The sequence below is a fragment of the Erpetoichthys calabaricus genome, chromosome 14, assembly GCF_900747795.2.
Source record: "Erpetoichthys calabaricus chromosome 14, fErpCal1.3, whole genome shotgun sequence".
Lineage (NCBI taxonomy): Eukaryota > Metazoa > Chordata > Cladistia > Polypteriformes > Polypteridae > Erpetoichthys > Erpetoichthys calabaricus.
In genome coordinates, this window is record NC_041407.2 from 110,214,147 (window position 1) to 110,235,448 (window position 21,302).

Sequence of the window (21,302 nt, forward strand, 5' to 3'; positions counted from 1 at the left end):
GATCCTCTTCATTTCCATCAGACGATGTGCTGCCATCCATTTTGTTCCTCACATATCACCATATCAGTCCATAGAGACAGCCAGTATGAGATCTGATGCGTTTCAAAGTCTTCCTTTAATTTACCTGAGCTCTGTATTTATGTGACTTTAAAGGAGTTGGGGGTCTGAGCCCGTTCGAGTACATTTATGGGACCCAATAGAAAAGATCGGAGATCGCAGCGCGTTCGTATTTGTAAATAAAGTCGAAGAGAGCAGGGGTCTCCTAGAAGATGGGAGCGTGTTCATATCTATATTTTATAGTACCTGTCGACACAGGAGAGGAGCTTCATAATAATAATAATAATAATAATAATAATAATAATAATAATAATAATAATTCCTTACATTTATATCGCTCGGATGAGTCATGGCGCTCTTGGGCTGCCGGTGCCTACTCGGCCTTAGCCCAGGACCCTGTCGGGATGGTTGCGGCTTTGCTAGCTGTGCTGCCGGCCTCGGCTCCATCTCCACCGGACCCTCCACCAGAGGGTGTCTGAGCTGGTCCGATTATAAATCGGCTTCGGTGTTTGTTGCAGCAGCCGACCGCCTCCTCCAGCCGCGCTAAGTGCGCACACCCCGCCCGCTCTCAGGTCCGTGTTGGCCGCCTAGTGGCCATTAGTGGCAATCACTGCCAGGTGCAGCTGATGTTATGTGAACACAGAGCAGTGCGCCTTTTTTTTAATGTATAATTTTAATTTATGCTTTCTGGTTTGTTTTCAGTTGGTGATGCTTTATAAAAATCCATTTGTCAGCTTATTCTTTAAAATCTCGATAGGAGGCGCTCTCCCTGCCTTTCTTTACTGCTCACGGATTCAGATGGACCACCAGGACCTGTTAACCCGGGGGAACCTCCCAATACCCCGTCCAGGGAGCTCTTATCACGACCCCTCCCAAGCCTGAGTAGGGGGCGTTGGGGATGCAGAATTTTATCATTTTCTTTATAATGTTATATTCATAACACCCGGTCATCTGCGGGTCTTCGCTGCCCACCCCAACCCAGCACAGCGGGGCTCGATTTCCAGTTTAGTTCCAAGGGGCACTCCGTGTTATACGCTGGCGGGCCCGATGTAGCAGTCGTGCCGTGGGGTCAGAGGCTGAACCACAGCTAAACGGAATCCAAAAACCGCTGCGATTACAAGAAGGGGAACAAAACTACAAGAAGATCAAAGAGAAGGGCGCTGCTTACAGAGGGCGCGCCTTCTTTAAATGTCACCCGTCCGTGTGTCGCGTTCTTAGACAAGAAAACCAAAGGGGCCCAGTGGAACAGTCCAACGGGAACGAGCAAAACCCGCCGGTAAGCTCAAGGATCACCACAGAGAAGGAGACGGCGGGACGAGCGCTGCGTGTGCGGGTCTGACAGCCCCAAAGTCAATCGTCCGGAAGGCGAGAAACTCCGGGCGCGACGGCATACGTCACTGGCACCGTGATCGTTTATAGAGGGAACACCAAATCAAAAACGGCGCTCACGGGCTTTGGGGTACACGTCTGGAAATCGTCCCCCAGTCTTTCTTTGAGGATGCGACGGTGAATTACTGACGACTTCGGCTATTAAATCACAGCCGCCATTTCGTAAACGTGCGGGGTCCGAGCGAACATCTGAGCTGCGTCTAACCGGAAAGGTGGGCTCCGGTAAAGGACCGGTGGGCAATAAGCGCTGTATGTGATTTGAATTACAAGCAAGGCGGACTCGTGTCGGCTCCGCAGGCCCTCGTCTTTCTTTTTGAGTCATTGTATTGTCTGTTGTGGGGGGCGAAGAATTCTGCGCCCGAATAGAAAGTCACGAAAGGCGCTATATGATAGTTTGAAAGAGAATTGTACAGACGTGAAAGGCGCTATAAGATAGATAGATAGATACAAAATGGACTATTTAATAGAGATAAATTAGCACTGCATAAAATATATATGAAAGGCACTATATAACAGATACATATGAAAGGTGCAATAGAATATACAGATCGATGGACGGATGTGAAAGGCGCTACATAACAGATAAATAGACAGGCATGAAAGGCACGATAGATAGATAGATAGATAGATAGATAGATAGATAGATAGATAGACATGAAAAATGCTATATAATAGATCAGTATATAGACATGTAATATATTATATGACAGATATGAAAGGCACAATTTAAAAGAGAGATAAAGTTCTATATAAAATAGACTTGAAAGGCACTATACGATACATAGATACGAAAGGTTCAATATGTGAAAGGTGCTGTATAGTAGTTAGCCAGAGTTGAAAGGCGCTATATAATAGAAAGGCACGAAAAACTCTATATAATAGGTATCAAGCTATGAAAGGCACTATTTAATGAAATTACATGAAACACTATATAACATGTAGACAGACAGATATGAAATGTTCTATATAATAGATATATAGAGAGAAACATATGAAAGGCGCTATATAATTGATAAACCTCTATTTAAACCGGACAGGTACAGACAGAAAGCCAATGAAGCCCCCAATTGCCAAAGCGGCGGAGCGCAAGCCACCCTGAGGGGTCCGGCTGCCTATCCCCCCCCCTTCCCGCTCATACAGTCCTGGCATGCCGTCCACACAAACGTCCCCACATTGACCACAGGCTCCCGAGGCTCGTGTGCCCCCCTGGCCGGTCGCCGTTGTTTTTCTCCGCTCCTGCCCTGACGTCTTGTTTGTTCCGACCCCCCCCCCCCCCCCCCCCCCCCCGTGACGCCCCCTGTTGTTGTTTTTTTTTCACTCTCGTGTTTTCCTGCGCAGGGTCCAAAGAGCAGCCTCGGGAGGACACGGATAAGCGCCCGTTGCATCACCGCCTGGCCGCCGACATGGACTGGCTTCACGGCTGCGGGGTGGAGGCGGTGCGCTACCTGCAGACGCACTACGGGCACCGACGCGACTGGTTCGTCTTGGCCTCGCGCAGCGCCGAGCTCAGGAACACCTTCTTCCTCTTCTTCCCCATCTGGTTTCACCTGCGAGAGACGACGGGCATTAAGCTGATCTGGGTGGCCGCCGTCGGAGACTGGCTGAACCTCGTTTTAAAATGGTAGGGGTCTCCGGTCACCGTGCTGAGAGGCTGGCATCAGACGTGCAGTGCCAACAAGCAATGTAACACCACATGCAGCCAAGACCCTCAAGCCCTCCCCAGGATGGGCACATCACGCCCAAGGCCGCCCTGACTTGTCCTGTCCTTCTCTTTAGGGTGTTCTTTGGGCAGCGGCCATACTGGTGGGTCCACGAAACCTCCTTCTATGACAGTACAGCGGTGCCACAAATCCAGCAGTTCCCAATCACGTGTGAAACCGGACCTGGTGAGTTGGACCACCGATCACCGCCCCCCTACCCCTTCACAAAAAAACAGCTGAGAGCAGGGAATCCCCCTTGGGTTGCCCCTCATAGCCGATATACGCTACCAATAATTCTTGATCGTTTGGTATTTGGCAGTGAAGCTTCACAAAGGAAAAAAAAAATAAAAAGTGGAAATGAAAAATAACTGGCATATCAAACAAGAAATAGATGGAATGAATTTAACAGAAATAAAAAAGTGAGGACCCTCGGCAGAACACCCGTATGTGTTAATGTCCAATCAGAACAGCTGGAATGGACCAGATTTGCATAACAATTAGATACGAGTGACAGTAAATGAAGGAATATTTCCATCCATCCATCCATTACCCAACCCGCTATATCCTATCTACAGGTTCACGGGGGTCTGCTGGTGCCAATCCCTGCCAACACAGGGCGCTAGGCAGGCGCGCACACCCACACCAAGCACATACTAGGGACAATTTAGAATCGCCAATCCACCTAACCTGCATGTCCTTGGACTGTGGAAGGAAACCCACGCAGACAGGGGGAGCACATCCTCACAGGTGGTGCAGTGCAGTAAGGAGACTGTGGAAGATTGTGGGTTCGCTTCCCAATTCCTCCCTGTGTGGATAGCGCTTTGAGTACTGAGAACAGCGCTATATAAATGTAATGAATTATTAACATGCAAACCCGGGTCTCTCAACTGCGAGGCAGCAGCAGCGCCACCGTGCGGCCCAGGAATATTTCGGACGAACATAAATAAAAAACACATTTACTGTATTGTTAAATGTGTTATGATATGTGAGCATATGAGTGTCATGAAATATGCTTATGTCGCTCGCAACACGGAGACGGTCGCTTTCAGCTATCAACGCGGAGAGGGCGGGCTCTAACGCGTGCTGCGCTGTGATTGGCGAATTGTCAGCAGCGCGGACTTAAATCTTCGGTCGTCACATTGGCTGCAGATGCCGGCGGTGTGCAAAACGATTCTTTTTAATCATTCGTTTCATTTCGTTCAGTTCACCAAATTGATTCGAATATCTGAATCACTGATTCGCTCACTTCATAAACAACAACAACTCTATTGTAGTTTAAAATCTGGAATATTATCAGAGAGAGGGAGAGAGGGAGAGAAGGGTTTGGGAGCATGCGCTGATAACGCGTTGCCGCACCCATCGCACTATAAACCACCTGGATTGGGACCCGAACCATCAAACAATATAAGCAATATAAATAAAAATCAAGCAACAAAATAAGTAATTTACATATAATAATAATAATCTTTATTGAATTCTGACAATAAAATAATTTCATCAATAAAAAAAAATCAATCGTACAATTAGAGCCTAACAATAGCGCACACGTGACGATAAAGGTGTCTGATGCACTCTGCCATATATACGTCATCAGTGAACTGAGCAGCCATTCAGTGTACAGTACTGCGAGTCTCTTGCATGCAATGCTTCTACCGCTCAGTAGGGGGCACACTCAGCCAGCCAGTGTACTGAGACGGTCACAGTCACTCAGTCGGAGTGAACCGATCAATGGGAGGTGCTTGGTGTCCTCTACCAAGTCAGTCATTGGCTAGTTCTCATCCGGATTGTTTTAGTTCACTGATTGGCTATTTCCAGAAGACAGCAGCCATTGAAGTGAAGTTAGGATGGCTGCTCCAGAGGGTCACGGAATGCAATTCAAAACGCCTTGAAAAGATTTGTTCATTAACGTCATTGTACCAGTACGTTCACTCAGAGACCAAGACAAGTAGAAAATAAGCCGTTCGTCCATTCATTGCTCATCACTAGCAGACACTTCAGATGATGAACTTGGAGCTTCCGGGATAGAAGCTACAGTTTGGTGCGGTCATTCTGGGCAACTTTTTCTTGCACTTGAGTCCCCCATGGAATGTACACCGTCACAGTAACCCACCAATCAAAGCGCAGCATTCGCTACAGTCCACCCTCTCAGGATTGACGATGATGATTCCAAACAGGTGGCGCTAGTGAGCTGAATGAGGGATGTCAATAATTAAGTACCTGGGCAAGGCGCTATATAAATAAAATGTATTATTAACGTAATAATGTACTGTATTATTATTAATTACAAACAGGTGATACTAGACAGCAGCCTGAGAAAGGCACTATATAAATTGAATGCATTATAATTATTATTAATTGCAGACAGGTGGCACTAGTGAGCTGAATGACGGATCTCAATAATTACTGTAAGTACCTGGGCAAGGCGCTATATAAATAAAATGTATTATTAACGTAATAATGTACTGTATTATTATTAATTACAAACAGGTGATACTAGACAGCTGCCTGAGAAAGGCACTATATAAATTGAATGCATTATAATTATTATTAATTGCAGACCGGTGGCGCTAGTAAGCTGAATTAGGTAATCTCAATAATTAGGCCTATGGGAAAGATGCTATAGAAAGAAAATGTATTATTAATGTAATCATGTATTATTATTAATTACAAATAGGTGGCGCTAGAGAGCTGAATAAATGCTCATAATAATTAAGCATTTTGAGCCTGAGACGGGCACTGTATAAATCCAAGGTACTAAAATGATTACTAATTGCAGACAGGGGGCGCCAGAGAGCTGAGTGAATGCTCATATTAATTGCAGAGAGGAGGTGATGTGGAGCTTAGTGAGCCTTCAGCAGTCCAGGCGGAGGACAACACACAGTTGTGAGGCGAGGACTTGGAATGAAAATGCCAACGGTGCCAACTGTGGTAACAAAGGCCCCTGGGCTGAGTGGCTATCTGGAGTGCTCAGTGTGGCCCCACTACACTCCTGGCTCATGTCCTACTTGTTGATCCCACCGCTGACACTAGCATGTCAAGCTATCACAGGGTCAGAGTCAGATTTCTGCCAAGTAATTCTTTACATTTATGTAGCGCTTTCTCACACTCAAAGCACTCAGCAATTGCAGGTTAAGTGCCCAACTGAGCAGAGTCCCTATTGGCATTTACGGGATTTGAACTGGCATCCTTCCGATTGCCAATGCAGATCTCTAGCCTCAGAGCCACCAAGTGAGGCCAGGAGGGTGGGCTCTGTTCACTTGAGCAACCTGCCTCTTCACCCAAAGCTTGGCAGGTGGTGGTAGGCCGTCCCCTTGAGGGTGACCCCACTGATGGATGTACCAGATCATTTTTCTCACTGTCTACTCTGTTGGATGATGCCAATGTTGAATGCCCTTTTTTGCCCTCCTTGTGATTCCCCGATGCCAACGTTGAGTGCCCTTTTCTTGCCTTCTTTGCCATTCCCAATGAGAGGCGCTATATCGAGGTAAGGTCGAGTCACTTCTTGTTTTGTATCTCCTTCTCTGCAGGTAGCCCATCTGGCCATGCCATGGCTGCGGCCTCCATCTACTACGTCATGGTGTCGGCACTCAGTGCAGAGCTGCAGCTCGGGCGTCAGTTGTCGGTGAAGGACCGGTGAGTGCAGGATGCCAGGCAGTCAATGCGGGCAATCGAAAGAGTCTGAAGTGACCAAATGTGGGCTCTGGCATGATGCCACCCACCCACTGGTGTGCCAGCTCTTGCCCTCATACCCAGTGTACACTTTCTGTTTCTCTCTTTTTTTCTCTGCAGGTGTTTGTGGGGTCTGCTGTGGACGGTGTTCTGGGGGCTCCAGGCCAGCGTCTGCCTGTCCCGAGTCTTCTTGGCAGCTCATTTTCCACACCAGGTCATTGCAGGGGTCATCTCTGGTCAGTAGGCTGTTGCCCTGAAGTACTGGGGTGGGTCCTCAGCCAGACCCCAGATATATCACTCTGCTTAATCGCACTAGCTGGCACCAGTGGGCATCGCATACAGTCTTGTGGCTTTGATTTTTCCTTCTTCTTCTGCAGGGTTGCTGGTGGCACAGACCTTCAGTCGTGTCTTGTGGATCTACAGTGCCAGCCTCAGGCAGTACCTCGTCACCACACTCCTCCTCTTCAGCGTCACTCTGGGTCTCTACCTGCTCCTCAAGGCCCTTGGTGTGGACCTCCTCTGGACGGTGGAGAAGGCCAGGCGTTGGTGTGTGCAGCCAGGCTGGGTCCACATTGACACCACGCCCTTCTCCAGTCTGGCGCGCAATCTGGGCACCCTCGCCGGCCTGGGCCTGGCCCTCAACTGCCCGCTGTACTGGGAGAGCTGCCTTGAAAAGCACAGCTATGGCGCCCCCTTCAGGCTGGGCTGTATACTGGTCTCGCTGGGGCTGCTGCACCTCATCGACTCCCTCCGGCTGCCCACCCAAACTGAAAGCCTCTACTACCTGCTGTCCTTCTGCAAGAGCGCTGCTGTGCCACTGACCAGCGTGGCCATCGTGCCCTACTGCCTGTCCTGCCTGCTGAGGAGCTGCAGTGAGAAGGTGGAGTGACAGCATCGATAAAGCAGGGTGACAAAAGAGACAGCAAAGGCGCTATATGGGAGGGGGGGGGGGGACTGTCAGATTTTCACTTTTCACTGCTCATCTGGTGACAAAGTGCCGTGACCGGTGACACTCTGAGGTCCTCACACGACGCCCACAGTGAGCCACATCACAAAAACAGAACGGACTGACTGACGGACAGACGGATTCTGCACTTTCCGGAGGAGCCAATTTAAACAGGGATGATCACAGGGAGTGAACGATGAGTCTGCCGTATGTAGCGCCTTTGCATATTGGGTCTCACACAACAGACTTGGAGGCAAGCCTTCACTTTATAGGGCGCCTTTCTCAGGGAGGCTGTCAGAAAGTGGGGTTTGTCAGCAAGCAGCCCACCTTGTTTTATTGTAGACATCGCTTCTCACTTTGAGGACCAGCTTACCATGCAGCCCACCTTCATTTTATATAGCGCCTTTTCTAGTGTGCACTATGAACACCCAGCCTTCCCTCATTTCATGTAGCGCCTTACGTTGGGTGTTCTACCAAAAATCAGCCGCCTTCATTTTATATAAAGACGAGACATTAAGCCCGTTACAATAACGGGCGCTAGAACAGTAAGTGCATAAACATTGCGCACGGCACCGTGAGAGACGCGGCGCGGCCCCGCGCATGCGCACTTCACCAGAAGACACACGCGGACACACATACGGACACCCTGGACGCACACAGGGGTTTGGGGTTTTATTAAAGAGGATATTTATGGAGAGTTCAGTTACTAAGGCGCTTCGGCAAGCTGCCCACCTTCAATTTCTATAGCGCCTTTCAGACAAAATATTTTGACAATCAGCCCACCTTCATTTTATATACCACACGTGACTCTGAGGCCTCTTCAAAGCACAGCCCACCTGTCTTATGTAGCACCTTACATATGAATTCTTTAAAACTCAACCCACCTTTATTTTATAAAGTGCTTTGAACACTGAGGACTTCACCAAGCTGCCCCTCTTTATGTTATATAGCGCCTTTCAGATTAAACACTTCAATAATCAGACCAGCTTTATTTTCTTTTGCACCTGTGACTCTGAGAACTACCAACAAGCAGCCCACCTGGATTTTACAAGCACCTCACGCATGAAGTACTTGACTAAGCTGCCCCTCTTTATGTTATATGGCGCCTTTCACACTAATTACTTCAGCAAGCAGCCCACCTTCATTTTATACAGCAGCTGTGACTTTGGTGCCTACCACCTTCAGCCCGTCTATTCCATAGAGCACCTGGCACACTCAGTTCTTCAACATGTAGCCACCCTAATTTTTTATAGTGCCTTTCACATTGTATATTTCAGCAAGCTGCCTAGCAGTTTACACAGTGCCTTTGAGACAACGACAAGCAGCCCACCCTCCGTTTTTTAAAGTGTCCTTCACACTTTGTACTAAGCAGCCCACCTTCAGTTTATATAGCGCCTTTCACAGCAAGTGCTTTATCAAGCAGCCCACCTTCATTTTACTTAGTGCTTTTCACACTAAAGTCTTTAAAAGTAGCCCACCTTCATTTTACAAAGCCCCCTTTCCCATTATGTATTTCATTCAGCTTCCCATTTTATTATATATAGCGCCTTTCAGACAAAACACTTTAACAAGCAGCCCAGCCCCCCTGTCCCTGTCACACTATGTACTAAGTAGCCCACCTTCACTCTTAACAGCCCCTTTCACACTAAGTACTTCAATAAGCAGCCCACCTTCATTTTATAAAGTGCCCTTCATACTATGTACCCCATTAAACAGCCCACCTCCATGTCATATAGCCCCTTGAACTGAGAAGCCCCCCTTCCTTCGGTGGTCCAGGCGCGCTCTCTGCACTGACGACTGTCCCCCACGTGCCTCTTCAGTTTATGTAACTCCTCAGCTGGCGCGGCAGGCTGCCTGCCCACCCACCCTCGTGCCCACCCTTGCCCCGCCGCCTCTGCTAATGATTACTGAGGTGTTTTTTGCTGTCTGTCAACTGCTCGCCAGGGTCGCCGTGTTTTTTGACCCCTGTGACGTCAGAGGTGGTTTGGCTGATCAATACCTGGCAGGTGAAGGTGTTTTTCACATTGTTGTTATGTCCAGACCAACACACGGTGCCCTCCTCCCCCCCCCCAACGCCTGGCAAGTGGGCGAAGTGCAAAGATCAATAGGAGGGCCCTTGGGTGACACCGCTGAGCGTATAAAAGAGACACACTCAGGCCACTCGGCAGAATGTCACAAGGATCTTCAAGATGGACCTTCTTCACAGCTCTGGAGTGGACGCCGTCCAATACCTGCAGACGCACTACCGGGACGCCCAGGGTTGGTTCCTCTTCGTGTCCTTCGCCGCAGACCTGCGCAACACCTTCTTCATCTTCTTCCCCATCTGGTTTCACCTGTGCGAGTCGGTGGGCATCAGGCTGATCTGGGTGGCGGTGATTGGCGACTGGCTGAACCTCGTCTTCAAATGGTAAGGGGGGGGGGGCCTGTGGCCGTATTCATGAGGGAGGGAGGGAGTGGGACTGAAAGTGCAATATAGCGCCTTGCCACCTTGTAAAATGCAGAGGTGTCACTGCAGTCTGACAGTCGGGCACAGCTTACACCGACAGCATCACAGTTTGTGTTTGTGCAGCACCTTTATATTTGGGGTGGCACGGTGGCATAGCGGTTAGCGCAGCTACTTTACAGCTCCAGAATCCCGGGTTCAAACCCAGAGCTTGGACGCTGTCAGGTTTTCATGTTCTCCTCCCACATCCCACAGATGTGCAGGTTTGGTGAATTGGGCACTCATGTGCCCTGCCCAGTGTTGCCAGACTCGAGGTACAGAGGCACAGGTTTGGAAGCTAATGGATGTGATGTGTGTGTGTGTGTGATGCAGTCATGTCATTTAAGTATCGCCTTTAAAAATGCAGTACCATGTCAGGTATAGCGCCTTTCATTGTGAACGCTGTCAAAATGTGTTTGGGAAACATAAGCTGCATGTGACCATTACCAGCCAAGAGCGGCAAAGCGAGAGCGCCCCCTATGTGACAAATGGCTACGCCTCAGCTTGGAACCTCTGGAGGAGCTCTTCTATTGCATTTCTACAGGCCAGAGCACTTTATAGAGCGCCTTTCACTGTCAGCGCGGCCTTACGAGTCTAACTGGTATGCGGCGCCCCCTCGTGGCGAGCAGTACCCGATCAAAGGCTCCACAACATGGGTGAATCTGTTTTTTTATACATATAGCTCCTTTCATTAATAGACTTACATATCAACCTTCACTTTATAAAGCGCCTTTCTATCAAGAAGTGCCGTCATGTTACAGTTGAGAGGGCACACCTGACAGCTCTGCTCCAGAATCCTGGGTTCAAATCCCCAGTATAGAGACTGGCGCTGCGGACTTTCAGCAGTGGCACAGCAGTTAGCGCTATGGCCTTACAGCTCCCGGGTTCAAATCCAGAGCCTTGGCATGGTTGAGTTTTCATGTCCTCCTCTCATATCCCACAGATGTGCGGGTTTGGTGAACTGGGGACTCAAAATTGGCATTGTGTGCCCCACCCAGGGTTGACTGCTCATAATGGATGTGTGTGACGTAGTCATGTCATTTCAAAATGTTGTGCCACATCAGAGGATGCTGACTATTCTATATAGCGCCTTTCATTGGGAAAGCTGTCAGGAAGTGCCTGGCAAACATGAGCTGCATGTGACCATTACCAGCCCAGAGCTGCACTGCGCCACCTCCCCTGTCATATAGTGCCTTTCATAAGGAGGGGCTAACAAAGCGAGAGTGCCCCCTATGTGACAAATGGCTACACTCCTCCAATGCAGAGCCCTTTAAATGCAACAGCACTTTATAGAGCGCCTTTCACTGTGTGCCCGGCCTTACAGTTCTAACTGGCACATGGCATCCCTCAAGGTTGGCAGTACCTGATGAAAGGCTCCACAACACGGGCACTTCTTTTATATACATAGCTCCTTTCATTCACAGCACAGGCTCCCATATCATCCTTCACTTTATAGCGCCTTTCTATCAAGAAGTGCCGTCATGTTACACTTGAGACGGCACACCTGACAGTTCTGCTCCAGAGTCCTCGGTTCAAATCCCCAATATGGAGACTGGCGCTGCGGACTTTCTGCAGTGGCACAGCAGTTAGCGCTATGGACTTACAGCTCCACAATCCAGAGCCGTGGCATGGCTTAGTTTTCATGTCCTCCTCCCATTTCCCACTAATGTGTGGGTTTGGTGAATTGGGGACTCTAAATTGGCACCATGTGTTGTCCCGCCCAGTGTTGACAGAATTGGCATCAGCTCCTCATAATTAGATGCACAGGTTAGAAAAATAATGGATGTGTTTGGCGTAGTCATGTCATTTCAAAATGCGGTACCACATCAGAGGATACGGAATATTCTATATAGTGCCTTTCACTAGGAAAGCTGTCAGGAAGTGCCTGGCAAACATGAGCTGTATGTGACCATTACCAGCTAAGAGAGGCACTGCGCCATCTCCCCTGTCATATAGCGCCTTTCATAAGGAGTGGCTAACAAAGCGAGAGTGCCCTCTATGTGACTAATGGCTGCACTCCTCCAATACAGAGCCCTTTGAATGCAGCAGCACTTTATAGAGCGCCTTTCACTCTGAGCGCAGCCTTGCAACTCTAACTGGCATGTGGCACCCCTCAAGGCTGGCACTACCTGATGAAAGGCTCCACAACACGGGCATTCCTTTTACATACGTAGCTCCTTTCGTTCACAGCACAGGCTCCCATATCATCCTTCACTTTATAGCGCCTTTCTATCAAGAAGTGACGTCATGTTACACTTGAGAGGGCACACCTGAGAGCTCTGCTCCAGAGTCCTGGGTTCAAATCCTGGCACCCCTGCTTACACCCCACATTCCAAAAGACATCCAAAATGTAAGTGCGTCCCACAGTGGACTGGCACCTCATCCAGGGTTGGTCCTACCTTGTGCCCTGAGCTGCCCGTCTGGAGTCTTCATGTTCACTCCATGCCCAGGTGTTCCAGTTTTCTGAAATTGGACCCATGTGGGTGTGTGTGCCCTATGATGGACTGTCGCCCCATCCAGGGTATGTGATGCCAGGATAGGCTGTGACTGCCCAGGTGTTGTGATGGATTGGTGTTAGAGAGAACCCCCTCGTTTTTATATAGTGCCTTTCATGGTGAGCTCTTTACAAAAGTCAATTCCACTTTGTGCACAAACTCGCTTAATGCCACGGCGTGCTTTGTAAAGGCAGCCTAAAAAGGCAGGACACGGGTTCAAGACTCACGTGCAACGTCCCAACACAAAAAGGCCCCCAAAGATCACAAGAACTGAGCGCAAGAGAAGCAGAAGATACGAGGATGGAGTGCAGGTGGTCTGAGGGTGGGGATGACTGACGGCGTCCAAAGGATGTCACCTGCAGATCGGTGCACAAAGTGTTCAGCATGGACACTTGGGATGATGGTGGGAGTGCAGTGCGAACGACAGGGTGGTCATTCTTTGATGCACTTGGGGGGGGGGGGGGGGGCTCCTATCTGGAGGACCAGGGTTCTGAGCCCAAAGTCGGGCATAATGCAGTGCCAGGGGCATCCACCCAGCTTAACCGGGCATCTGCTTGTCTCCTGCAGGATTCTCTTTGGACAGAGGCCATACTGGTGGGTCCACGAGACGTCCTACTACAAGAACATGTCAGCGCCGCACATCGAGCAGTTCCCGGTGACGTGTGAGACTGGACCAGGTGAGACCACCTTACCGGATGACTGACCCACCGCCACTCAAGGGACGCTGTTGGCTTGTTACATTGGGGGTACAATAAGCAGCTGAAACCTGGGGGGGGGGGGGGTGCACATTAAATGACTTTTTTTGATAACCGCACTTGAGGACGTCAGAAATTGCAGGAGGTGACAACGTCGAGTTTTCAGGTTAAGTTTCACACGTCCAAAATATTGCCAGCTCAAGGCATGTTGACCACCAATTAATGTGCTGCCTGACCCCACTGTCACCTTTATTTATTTTAATTCTATGATGGGATGTAAAACACGAGACATCAGACAGATGAGTCTCTCTTTGGGGGGGTCCAAAATGAGAAGGGTCTCAATGTAGGCCCCTGTTGATAATGCATGTTTATGTCACATGATTTGCATGGACCCTAGAAGGCATGAGACTGTGGCACTGGGACAGTGACGTATCCAAGAGACAGTCATGCTACACGCCACGCCCACTCACCATAACTCCTCCCACATCCCTAATCTTAACCGCCGTGAAATGCAAGGTCCGCCTTCAAGTGGGCGTGTTCAGAAATGACTGACTGGCTGTAGCGGGTCCCATCACTGGTGTGGTGACTAAACCTCATTGAATGTCTGATATGTGATTGGCTGCTCAATGGGGTGGAGCTCTTGTGCTGTCCTCCCACCTGCACTCTATACATCCAGCTGAGTGCTCATTGAGAGAGACCACCCCTATGATTTGAGATGCAGACCCCCCCCCCCCCAACTAACTGAGCCACCAGAAGGGGGTGTGTTTTGGGTCTTTTTAATAAACCGTGACAAGAAACGCAAAATTTGAATCTAATATGTGGGTATTCAGGTGGCACAGTGGCACAGTGGTAGCGCTGCTGCCTTGCAGTTAGGAGACTTGGTTCGCTTCACGGGTTCTTCCTGCGTGGAGTTTGCATGTTCTCCCCATGTCTGCGTGGGTTTCCTCCCACAGTCCAAAGACGTGCAGGTTAGGTGCATTGGCCATCCTAAATTGTCCCTGGTGTGTGTGTGCCCTGTGGTGGGCTGGCACCCTGCCTGGGATTTGATCCTGCCTTGCACCTTGTGCTGCCTGGGATTGGCTCCAGCTAACCCCGTGACCCTGTGTTAGGATATAGCGGGTTGGAAACTGACTGACTGACTGACTGACTGACTATGTGGGTGTTCTTTATACAATTGCATACCCTTAGTTCAGTCTCAACACCATTTTACACACGTATCCCACTTTGAGACGTGAGACCACTTTGGAAACCCAAAATTTAGACCCAGCTGGAGAGTTTCAAGGACTGTGCCCATTTAATCGGTCTCTCTAGGGGGTACACTCCATGTATAGAAGTTGTGCCTCCAACTTACTTCACACGGGCAGTGCCAGGTGCTGGTACTGCGAAAAAATAAACGCAGGTCACATTCAAAGAAAGGCATTGTGCCCAATATGTATAATAAAAGAAATACAATTTATCAAAAAGATGAAACAGTTTAAATCAGAATTGCTCTCATAGCTGGACATTCGGACACCAGTGGTGGTGGGGGGGGGGGGTTGGGGGGGGTTATTACACGACTTCTCATGGGGTGGGCTGTCAAACTCGATAGCTGCACTAGCTGAGCTCATCACCTTGAGGACGTCAAACACGGGACCCCTTCATTTTGTGTATAGGATGTTGTGCCAGGCTAGTCATTAATTATAAATGGTGTGACAGTTGAATATGAATATTAATTTTTTCAAAGCCCATTCAACTGCAGGCCCCCTGTTGTTTTTTACAACAAGTCCAACCAACATAAATGCTGACAAGTTTTAGGGTGTCTGTCCCCTCTGCCGTGATGTGAAATCGCTGGTCAACCAGGGGGTCTTTACCTGACACTATTATCATTATTAATATTAGATAGATAGATAGATAGATAGATACTTTATTAATCCCAAGGGGAAATTCACATTATTAATATTAATTAATATTATTAATCCGAAATAACTTACAACATACAATTGGTTGCATTTTTTCGTTTTTCCAGCCGAAGTGACTCGCTCAGGGTCACACACGGTGTCAGCGGTGGGATTTGAACTTGAAAGCCATAACCACTTGTGTCCCACCCTGCACGTCACCTCCTTGGCCTTATTAGTTTTATAAGGAATTTTTTCAACATAAATAATAAAAGGAATGCAGACCACAGGACTGGTGGTCACGGCCATGCGCTGACCCACACCAGGACAGGGGCCGTTCAGCCCACCCGAGCTCGCCAGTCCCGTCCACTCCACTCCTCAAGTCGAGTGTTGAAAGCCCCTAAAGTCCTGCTGTCCACCACACTCCTGCCCACTGGTCCCATGTGTCTGTGCTTCTCTGTGTGAAGATGAACCTCTGAATGTCTGTGAGAAACTGACCCCCAACAAGCGCCAGTCAGTGCCCCCCCAAGTACTTGATAAACGCGTTTTAAAGTGACGACGATTATGTAAATGAAATCTGTGACTGAAAATGGTCAAAAGTCGTGTTGTGTGACGGGGGGCTTAAGGTGACAGTGCAGTGAATGGTGGTAGAAGGGAGAGCCGGGAATCATGGGATATTAGAGTCCCCTGCATTATCGAGCCTGGGGGTCAAGGGAAGTGAAGGAGCAGGACAGTCAAGCCCCCTCAATTCCCTTTGACATGCTGCACTTCTGGGTGCCACAGTGGAAGGCCTCACGAGTCCAACATCCCAGGTTCAAACCTTACGCCTGGTCACTGTGTTGAGTTTGCGTGTTCTCGCCGTACCTGTGTAGGCTTTCCTCCTGGGTCCACTTCTGACCCGAGTTGGTTCTTAGGCCAAGCCTTTGCTGGGGGGCCCAAGGTTTCTTACTTTCTTGACAGAAGTGCATGCGTGTCAGGAAAAGTGGCCACTCTGTGCAATGCTGGTCAGGAGGACGAGATGCTGTGGCTTTTGTCTCCCAACCGTGTTTACGTGTGTGATGTGATTCACCTACCCAAGATGAGCATATCGTAACTGTATCCACCTTAATAAAAGGATACGTGTCTGTCTGTGTGTCCAACCAGTTGCTATGTCATTGTCATTCCAACAAATGGTGCATCACAAACATTAACAGTGCTTTTACAAATTCCATACCAAATGGCTCATTGTATCCATAATGCTTAACACAGTACAGCACCCTACTAATACCAAATGGCGCAAAACAGAGACATATGCATTGCATTTGTCGTTCCAACAGATGGCTCATCACAAACATTAATACTGCTTTCACAAATCCCATACCAAACAGCTCATTGCATCAATAGTGGCTAACACGGTACACCAACACAACAACCTACTAATACCAAATGGCATAAAACAGAGACATATACATTGCATTTGTCATTCCAACTGATGGCTCATCACAAACATTAATACTGCTTTCACAAATCCCATACCAAGTGACTTATTGCTTCCAGAATGGCTAACATGGTACAACACCCTACTAATACCAAATGGCACAAAAAAGAGACATATGCATTGAATTTGTCATTCCAACAGATGGTGCATCACAAACATTAACACTGATTTTACAAATTCCATACCAAATGCTTCATTGAATCAATTCTGGCTAACACGGTACAACACCCTACTAGATAGATAGATAGATAGATAGATAGATAGATAGATAGATAGATAGATAGATAGATAGATAGATACTTTATTAATCCCAATGGGAAATATTAATACTAATACCAAATGGCATAAAAGAGAGACATTTGCACTGCATTTGTCATTCCAACCGATGGCGCATCACAAACATTAACACTGCTTTTACAAATTCCATACCAAATGGCTCATTGCATCCATAATGCTTAACACTGTACAGTACCCTACTAGTACCAACTGGCATAAAAAAGAGACATATGCATTGTAGTTGTCATTCCAACAGACGGCGCATACAAACATTATTGCTGAGGTCTACGTCAATTATTTAGATTTCAGCTTGTCTTGGGTGGGTAGCACAGCTTGTATTCCATATTATCTCAGTATAACAGCAATGGGACCCCCACTTATCATGGGGTATTTCACACCACATGTGAATGCCAAGTCCTGTCACTGTTGTCACACAGTCCACTTTACTTGCCCACAACTAACTGGCACTTCCCATGGTCATCCTGACCCACTTGGGTGCTTTTAGTTTTTTTTTTTTTAGCGCCCCCTGCTGTTCTCACTGTCCGTCTTTACACTTGTGGTTTGCAGGCAGCCCCTCGGGTCATGCCATGGGTTCAGCTGGCGTTTACTACGTGATGGTGACAGCGGTGCTGAGCGTCGTGCTGAAGAGGAGCCAGTCGCACTTGAAGAGCTGGTGAGTGGGAGCTTTTTCAAGTGGGTCGCCACCGCATTGCTCAATATAGCGCCTATGAACCGTGTAAAATGGCAGAAACTTCTCCTGAAGACCCTCTTCTTACTCTCTCCCCAGGTGTGTGCGGGGTCTCCTGTGGACACTATTCTGGAGTGTCCAGCTCTGCGTCTGCCTGTCGAGGATCTTCCTGGCCGCCCACTTCCCACACCAGGTCATAGCAGGGGTCATCTCAGGTGAGGGCTCTGCCAACTGCAGCAGCTTCTGCCCGTGAAATGCCTTTTGTGTCTCTGACAGCAGCATTTTAATTTCATTTTGTTAGGCATGATGGTGGCAGAGGCCTTCAGCCGCATCCAGTGGATCTATGGCGCCAGCCTCAAGAGGTACCTCATGACCACACTCTTCCTCTTCTGCTTCGCGCTGGGCTTCTACCTGCTCCTCAAGGTGGTGGGTGTGGACCTGCTGTGGACCCTCGAGAAAGCCAGGAGGTGGTGCGTGCGGCCCGAATGGGTGCACATGGACACCACGCCTTTTGCCAGCCTACTGCGCAACCTGGGCACCCTCTTTGGTTTGGGCCTGGCACTCAACTCGCCACTCTATCAGGAAAGCTGCCGAGGAAAACAGGGCAAGGGCGCCCCCTTCAGGCTGGGCTGTATAGTGGCCTCCCTGGTGCTGCTGCACCTTTTTGACTCCTTCCGACCGCCCACCAAAATCGAGAGCCTCTTCTACCTGCTGTCCTTCTGTAAGAGTGCCGCCGTCCCCCTGGCCAGCGCGGCCATCATCCCCTACTGCATCTCCGGCATGCGGAGCGGAGGCGAGAAGCTGGCGTGATCCGGACGGAGGGCGAGGTTCTGATTTGTCTGCTTTATCATTTTTTTTACTTTTAAACTCCTCTGCGTGTATTTAAGGAGACGTCGGCTGCCATCTCCGTCACTTGATTTTATTTATTGTCTTCACGTTACTGAAAGACTTAAAAAGAGGTCAGGCCAACTAGCCAATGCCAAGCGAAGAGGCATCTCTCAGGTCAAACAGTCAGGACATGGGCACCGGCAAGAAGCACCGAGGTGGCACTCCTGGCACCGAGGAGCCCGTGCTGCCCGGGACACACAACTTGCACCTTTGCACTTCGGCCCGACAGGCAGCACTTGTTTACTTGTGATCCTCAGTGGGGGGGGTCAGGCCGCTGTGCCCTCCTCGACTTGTGTGTCTTACATAATAAACCTGCCGGTGAAGAAGAAAACTGCTGTGTCCTGAGACTGAGCAGGAAACGGGGGGGGGGACGGGGGGGGGGGTAAAGCCTGGTTAAAAATCAACAAGGACGTGAAGTTCACTCAAGTTTATCTGAGCTCCCAGGAACGAGACGGGAGAGAAACGACAAAGACCCCCAGTGGTAACAAATCAGAGAAGAGCAGCGCGTGACGACGCTTAGTGACCAGGGGGTACGCCATTACGAGTAACACAGTGACAATGACAGTGACGTCCACCACAGGCTGCAAATGTGACGGCCACAGCAGCAAGAACTGGGTTAGGAAAGTCCACTCCAGACCACCAATGGCAGTAATGGGAGGAGCGACGTCAGCACTGGGTCTAAACGTAACGTGGACACGGTGGCCAAGGACGTCTCCAGCAGAGTGACATTTACACCAGTCTTACCAGTTGTCAGTAATGTCTACACCAGTGACACGTACAGCCATGTAGACCACTGCTACCACCGTGAGTAACACCCACCCTACAAACAGGAGGATTAGCAGACCCCCTCGTGATAACAACCACATTAACATTTCCATCACCGGCCCACCAGTAGAACCTGCACAGTAACTTGGACACCAGTGTCACTAGTCGAGAGTAACGTGGGCGCCACTGGTGACAGTAAGAACAGAAACCTCACCAGCTGGCGTCTGTCAAGAGTCACAACTTGAGAAACACGCAGGCCACCGGCGCCCCCACAGCAGCATTGTCTGCCCCAGTATAAGTAGACGGGACTAAAGTGACAGCGAGTGACAACATTAAGGACAATGTCCTAAACCGTATGAACACGTGGAGCACCTGCCGTAAGCGGAGTTACTGGCCGTGAGTAACATCTACACCGAAAGGAGCAGGACCGTCATCAGTGACGCGTAAGGGCAACACTGCGCTCCTCAGTACCAGCTGTAAGATTAACGTGGGCACGACAAGTGCCACCAGTGATGTTTAGACTGGTGCTCCCAGTTAACAGTAATGTCGACACCAGCAATAACAATGAGAACGGCAGGCCCAGCAGAGTTACCTTTGAGAGTGATGTCCGCACTTGGGGGTCACTGGCGCCCCCGACAGCAGCATTGTCTGCCCCAGTATGAGTAGACGGGAGTCAAATACGTGAAGGACGCGGCAGCGCCATCAGTGCCACTGTACCCGACAGGACACGTCCAGCAGCGTTTGGATTTAAAAGTAACGTCTTCAGTGTTTGTGCTCACCAGTATTACTAGCCAGGATTTACCAGTATTACCAGTACGACAACAGGATTACCTTCAAGACTAACGTCTGCACCAGAGCTCCCAGTGAGAGGAACATTTTCACACCAGTGAGTCTACACCAGTGCTAGCGGTTAGGAGTGCAGCACACACCAGTAAGAACTCTTATCAGTCTGCCATTATCTAACCTGCAAAGACCTGAGGAGGGTCACATGGGGGGCCGTCACCGCTAGCATCAGGTGACAATAATGTGACAAACATGAAACGAGGGGAGAGGAGACCCCCCCGGTCCGTCTGCACTTTAGCTGCCCCCTTAATCTCCTCCAGAGCCCTCTAAAGGTGCTCAGGGTTTCTTCTTCACCTCCACATCTCAGTAGTTTGTTGTTTCAGATTCCCACAATTCTTTGCGTTACATTTGTCATCAGTGTGACTGCTATGGGGGGGTGTGGGGGTCCAAGAGCACAACTCCTAAATATAAGATTCTGGTCCAAATAAGACTCTTGTAGTGTTTTGTTTTGTTTGTTCTTCTGACTTTAACACACAATTCTTCTTCTACCTCCTCTTCCTAGCATCGGCCTCAGCCAGTGCCAACAGTGCCAGTTTTAAGGAGACCACCAGTGGTGCCAGCAGCTATCACTGGAGTAGACGGGCCTGTCAGGCAGAGAGCCCACACTGGCAGCAGCTGGCATAAAGAGAGCCGACTGTGGATATCACCACCGCCCCCGTGTGCTGAATGGCACCCTCTTGAACTGGGGGGGACCTCCATTTGTTACATTCTGCTCCCCCACTCCAGGCGAGTGTAGCCCACCACTCCCAGTTCACCTGGATAAGGAGTTCCACCCCAGGAGAACATTCAGCTTGTCAGGGGTGAACCTCAGAAGCACTTTCTGCCCCCCCCCCCCCCCCCCGAGTAGCCCCCTTCAGTGGGTGTTTTTGAGGACCCCCAACATGGCTGCTTGTTAAGACAGCATATCACATAATAGGCCAGGGGGTGTCCGAACATGGAACATGTGGCCCTGGGTGGATGTCTCCCACTGCACCTCCATTATGGTGGTCTCCCGACTGGGGAAGATACCACCCAACCATCCCAGCTTGGAAGCCAAGCCATCCACAGGATGCTCACCA

General features: G+C 49.4%; 2 protein-coding genes across 2 annotated transcripts; both read left to right on the plus strand.

Annotated features, from left to right (window-relative positions):
* Nucleotides 1-2,758: 2,758 nt before the first annotated feature.
* LOC114664402 (glucose-6-phosphatase catalytic subunit 1-like) lies at nucleotides 2,759-7,808 on the plus strand. The gene is made up of 5 exons (XM_028818485.2): nucleotides 2,759-3,067; nucleotides 3,223-3,332; nucleotides 6,674-6,779; nucleotides 6,936-7,051; nucleotides 7,193-7,808. Exons 1-5 carry the CDS (start codon nucleotides 2,850-2,852, stop codon nucleotides 7,702-7,704), a joined length of 1,062 nt encoding a protein of 353 aa, XP_028674318.1. The 5' UTR covers nucleotides 2,759-2,849; the 3' UTR covers nucleotides 7,705-7,808.
* Nucleotides 7,809-9,923: 2,115 nt separating this feature from the next.
* Nucleotides 9,924-20,672, plus strand: LOC114665427 (glucose-6-phosphatase catalytic subunit 1-like). The gene is made up of 5 exons (XM_028819992.2): nucleotides 9,924-10,168; nucleotides 13,306-13,415; nucleotides 17,628-17,733; nucleotides 17,848-17,963; nucleotides 18,050-20,672. Exons 1-5 carry the CDS (start codon nucleotides 9,951-9,953, stop codon nucleotides 18,556-18,558), a joined length of 1,059 nt encoding a protein of 352 aa, XP_028675825.1. The 5' UTR covers nucleotides 9,924-9,950; the 3' UTR covers nucleotides 18,559-20,672.
* The last annotated feature ends 630 nt before the right edge of the window (nucleotides 20,673-21,302 follow it).

Coding starts and splice junctions, on each gene's coding strand:
- LOC114664402 (XM_028818485.2), top strand. CDS start 2,850: ATGGACTGGCTTCACGGCTGCGGGGTGGAGGCGGTGCGCTACCTGCAG. Junction 6,780..6,935: donor CAGTTGTCGGTGAAGGACCG/GTGAGTGCAGGA, acceptor TTTTCTCTGCAG/GTGTTTGTGGGGTCTGCTGT. Junction 7,052..7,192: donor CATTGCAGGGGTCATCTCTG/GTCAGTAGGCTG, acceptor CTTCTTCTGCAG/GGTTGCTGGTGGCACAGACC.
- LOC114665427 (XM_028819992.2), top strand. CDS start 9,951: ATGGACCTTCTTCACAGCTCTGGAGTGGACGCCGTCCAATACCTGCAG. Junction 10,169..13,305: donor CTGAACCTCGTCTTCAAATG/GTAAGGGGGGGG, acceptor TGTCTCCTGCAG/GATTCTCTTTGGACAGAGGC. Junction 17,964..18,049: donor CATAGCAGGGGTCATCTCAG/GTGAGGGCTCTG, acceptor TCATTTTGTTAG/GCATGATGGTGGCAGAGGCC.